General features: G+C 43.4%; 1 protein-coding gene across 1 annotated transcript; it reads right to left on the reverse strand.

Annotated features, from left to right (window-relative positions):
• Window positions 1–1403: 1403 nt before the first annotated feature.
• On the reverse strand, window positions 1404–2650 carry LOC139740463 (zinc finger protein 711-like). Its single transcript, XM_071651060.1, has one exon. The coding sequence runs from the start codon at window positions 2648–2650 to the stop codon at window positions 1772–1774; it is 879 nt and encodes a 292-aa protein (XP_071507161.1). The 3' UTR covers window positions 1404–1771.
• Window positions 2651–5276: the final 2626 nt, after the last annotated feature.

Raw genomic sequence — 5276 nt, forward strand, 5'->3', positions numbered from 1 at the left:
ATAGTGTAATTGAACTTCTGTTATTGTGTAGGTGGCGCCTACTATGTAAACGCTAACGGATCAGCTGGCGAGGCACCGTGGACGGTGTAATTTGCTTATTTAGGAGGTAAGTATATTTTAAGTGTATTTTGTATTGTAAGAGGTATATTATAACATATTTATGTATTCTTATTCATTAATGTATGAGCTTGTATCATACAATTATTACTACTATTATTTTTAATATCTTTCTGTTCTTGTTTGACATTTTACTTTCTGTTAATTCATCCAAGATTTATAAAGTAAGATAAGTATTGTGTCTTGGCGTGCTGTTAGAAAATATACAAATTATTTCATTCTTTCCTTATGTATTATTTACAGACGTCATATTGTGCTGTGTTGGTTTTCTCCCATTTATTTTTTTAGTTTTCATAATATTTATAGTTTTCATTTTATCTTTAATTATTTCAATAAACAAGCAATGATTTGAAATTTAAGATATTATTTGAGTTCTTCCTTTTCACCTTCTCTTCACGTGTTTGAATCAGGGATTGTTGGTGTATGTGTTGTATTAGAGTAATGCACGTTTTCAGTCTGTCACATTGGGACCATGCAAAGACGTGTGCCATTTGAGGTAGTTCTTTTTTGCGAAGCACCTTGAACAAACTTTTGCAGCGGAATGGCTTCTCTCCTGTGTGCACTCTCATGTGGACCCTCTTATTGTGCTGCAATATGGATTTCCCACACACTTTGCACTGCTATTGCTTGTATCTCATCAATTGGGGCTTGCTTTGGTCTTCATATGAATTCATCCACTTCTTTGACACATTAAGAGAGCTTGTCTTTATAGTCTCACTAGACGAATCTGTGCATCAAAGCATTATCCTATTTGTGCTTTGGACCGAGCAAAACCATGTGCAGTTTGAGGGACTATCTCTGTATGAAGCACCTTGAAAAAACTTTTCAGCGGAATAGCTTCTCCCCTGTGTGCACCCTCATGTGGACCTTCATATTTTTCTTAAATATTAATTTCCCACACACTTTGCACTGCTCTCTTTTTTCAAAAGAGTGCTTGGATCTCTCCCACTCCGGGGCTCACTCTGGTGTTCATGTGATTTCATCCTCTTCTGTGACAAAGCAGGAGAGGTTGCCCTCACTATCTCACTTAACAAATTTGAGTTAGTTGTATTACATGTGTGCATGTGACCTTGCAAAGACATGTGCCGAGTGAGGGAACCTTTCTGTGTGAAGCACCTTGAACAAACTTTACATTGGAATGGCGTCTCCCCTGTGGGCACCCTCATGTGGATCCTCATATAGTTCTTTAATATGGACTTCCCGCACACTTTGCACTGCTCTCTTTTTTTCAAAACAGTGCTTGGATCTCTCCCACTCAGGCTTACTCTGGTTTTCATGTGATTTCATCCTCTTCTTTGACACATCAAGAGAGGATGCCCAATACAGCCAATGTAGGCTCACTAAATGAATCTGGGTTAGCGTTATCATATGTATCCTTGGGACCATGCAAAGACTACTTTTGCCGTTTCAGGGAGTCCATTCTGTGTGAAGCACCTTGAACAAACTTTTCAGCGGAATGGCTTCTCCCCTATGTGCACTCTCATGTGGACTTTCATATGGTGCTTAAACATGGATTTCCTGCACATTTTGCATTGCTCTCTTACAATAAAGTCCTTGAATTTCTTAGACTGCTGCTTGCTTTGGTGCCCATGTAATTTCATCCTTTTCTGTGACACTTCAAAAGAGGTTGTGCTCATGGTGTAGTCTCACTAAACTAATCCTGGTTAATGTTATCACATGTATGCTTGGTACCACGCAAAGACATGTGCCGTTTGAGGGAGTCCTTTCTTGAGAAGCACCTTGAACAAACTTTACATTGGAATGGCTTCTCTCCTGTGTGCACTCTCATATGGACCTTCATATTGGTCTTCAATATAGATTTCTTGCACACTTTGCACTGCTTTTGCTTGTATATCCTCAGTTTGGGCTTGCTTTGGTCTTCATATGAATTCATCGACTTCTTTGACACATTAAGAGAGCTTGTGCTCATAGTCTCACTAAATGAACCTGGGTAAGCATTATCACAGTTGTGCTTGGGACCAAGCAAAATCATGTGCAGTTTGAGGGACCCACTCTGTGCGAAGCACCTTGAACAAACTTTGCAGCGGAATGGCTTTTCCCCCGTGTGCACCCTCATGTGCGCCTTCATATTTCTTCTCATTATAGATTTCCCACACACTTTGCACTGCTCTTTTTTTACAAAAGAGTGCTGGGATCTCTCCCACTCCGGCTCACTGAGTTCATGTGATTCAAGCCTCTTCTTTGACACATCAAGAGAGGTTGCTCTCATGGTCTCACTAAATGAATCTGGGTTAGCAATAGCATATGTTTGTTTGATAACATGCCTATACACGTGCCGTTTGAGGGACCATCTATATGTAAAGCAGCTTGAACAAAGTTTGCAGCGGAATGGCTTCTCCCCCGTGTGCACCCTAATGTGGACCCTCATATTACTGCTTAATATGGACTTCCCACACACTTTGCACTGCTCTCTTTTAACAAAAGAGTGCTTGGATCCCTCCCACTCCGGCTCACTCTGGTGCTCATGTGATTTCATCCTCTTCTTTGACACATCAAGAGAGGTTGCTCTCATGGTCTCACTAAATGAATCTGGGTTAGCAATAGCACATGTTTGTTTGATAACATGCCTATACACGTGCCGTTTGAGGGACCATCTATGTGTAAAGCAGCTTGAACAAAGTTTGCAGCGGAATGGCTTCTCCCCCGTGTGCACCCTAATGTGGACCCTCATATTACTGCTTAATATGGACTTCCCACACACTTTGCACTGCTCTCTTTTAACAAAAGAGTGCTTGGATCCCTCCCACTCTGGCTCACTCTGGTGTTCATGTGATTTCATCCTCTTCTTTGACACATCAAGAGAGGTTGCCCTTACAGTCTCACTAAACGAATCTGGGTTAGCCGTATTAAATGTATGCTTGGGACCATGAAGAAAAAACATGTGTAGGTTAAGGGATCTTTTCTGTGAGAAGCACCTTGAACAAACTTTACATTGGAATGGCTTCTCCCCTGTGTGCACTCTCATGTGTAGTTTGAGGGACGAACTCTTTGCGAAGCACCTTGAACAAACTTTACATTGGAATGGCTTCTCCCCTGTGTGCACTCTCATGTGTAGTTTGAGGGACCAACTCTTTGTGAAGCACCTTGAACAAACTTTACATTGGAATGGCTTCTCCCCTGTGTGCACTCTCATGTGTAGTTTGAGGGACCAACTCTTTGTGAAGCACTTTGAACAAACTTTACAGCGGAATGGCTCCTCACCCGTGTGCACTGTCATGTGTAGTTTGAGGGACCCACTCTTTGTGAAGCACTTTGAACAAACTTTACAGCGGAATAGCTTCTCACCCGTGTGCACTCTCATGTGCTGATTGAGGGACCCCTTCTGTGTGAAGCACCTCGAACAAACTTTACAGTGGAATGGCTTCTCCCCCGTGTGTATCCTCATATGGGGAATCATATTTTTCTTTAACATGGATTTCCCACATACTTTGCACTGTTTGCGCTCAAGTCCCTTCAACAGCTTGCCTTGGTGTTTGTGCGATGTTGAGGCTGATGGTGCTGTATTAGTCTTCTCACCATTCACTGAGGTTGTGTCATCCATTTCATCTGCAACTGGAAAGCACTTTGTATTTCTTGCAACATGTGCAGAATTACAGTGTTGGTCGGATTCTGGTATCTTAAAGTCTTTCTGCATTTCACTTTGAGTAGGAGTGCTTGTTCCAGAAACAGAACCCTCATCGCCATTTAGAACATGGTTCTTTGTTTCACCTGTGGAAATGATGAATATGAAAAACTTCAATGTAAACACTAATAGTCAAGGCGCTAATTCCTGTAAGGGGCTTAATTAAGGAGTTCGTTCAACCCACCCCGCAGAAAAGGTTTGACCACACAGGGTGGTAGATGGGACCTCTATGGACATCCCCAGGTAGTATGTGGTTCCACATTGTGGTGTCAGTAGAATTTTACTGGTCACTTTTCATCATGATTTGTTGGAACAAACGTAAAAGAGTCTGCACACGCCAAGATCCCCTAACAAAAAAGTCCTGTGGTACTCCCTGTGGTACTTGTCGGTACCACACAATGTACCACACACTTGTAATGTTACCACAGGAACTGTGTGGTACTGTACCATGGCTTGTAGGGTACTCCCTGTAGTACTTGTCAGTACCACACAATGTACCACATAAATAAATGTTACCACAGGAACTGTGTGGTACTGTTTTACAGGCTCATGTGGTACTCCCTGTGGTACTGGTTGGTACCACACAATGTACCACACAAATATATGTTAACACAGGAACTGTGTGGTACTGTGTCACAGGCTCGTGTGGTACTCTGGGATGTACCACAGGGCAGTACCACAGGACATTACCACAGGAAAGTACCACAGGACAGTACCACAAGACAGTACCACAGGACAGTACCACATGAATTGTCCTGTGGTATTTTGGGACGTACCACAGGAGAGTACAACAGTAAAGTACCACAGGATAGTACCACAGGACAGTACCACACGACTTGTTCTGTGGTATTTTAGGATGTACCACAGGACAGTACCACAGGGCAGTTCCACCGGACAGTACCACAGGAAAGTACCACAGGATAGTACCACAGGACAGTACCACACGACTTGTCCTGTGGTATTTTGGGACGTACCACAGGACAGTACCACAGGATAGTACCACAGGACAGTACCTCACGACTTGTCCTGTGGTATTTTGGGACGTACCACAGGATAGAACCACAGGGCAGTACCACAGGAAAGTACCACAGGACAGTACCACACGACTTGTCCTGTGGTATTTTGGGACATACCACAGGACAGTACCACAGGAATTGTCCTGTGGTGTATTTTGGGATGTACCACAGGACAGTACCACAGGATAGTACCACAGGACAGTACCACACGACTTGTCCTGTGGTATTTTGGGACGTACCACAGCACAGTACCACAGGGCAGTACCACAGGGCAGTACCACAGGACAGTACCACAGGATAGTACCACAGGACAGTACCTCACGACTTGTCCTGTGGTATTTTGGGACGTACCACAGGACAGTACCACAGGACAGTACCACGAGCAGTACCACAGGACAGTACCACAGGAAAGTACCACAGGACAGTACCACACGACTTGTCCTGCAGTATTTTGGGACATACCACAGGGCAGTACCACAGGACAGTACCACAGGATAGTA

This window comes from Diadema antillarum, unplaced genomic scaffold (genome assembly GCF_040938485.1).
Source record: "Diadema antillarum isolate AM-2024a unplaced genomic scaffold, OU_Dant_1.0 scf00000030, whole genome shotgun sequence".
Classification (NCBI taxonomy): domain Eukaryota; kingdom Metazoa; phylum Echinodermata; class Echinoidea; order Diadematoida; family Diadematidae; genus Diadema; species Diadema antillarum.

Coding starts and splice junctions, on each gene's coding strand:
- LOC139740463 (XM_071651060.1), bottom strand. CDS start 2,650: ATGAGAGCAACCTCTCTTGATGTGTCAAAGAAGAGGATGAAATCACAT.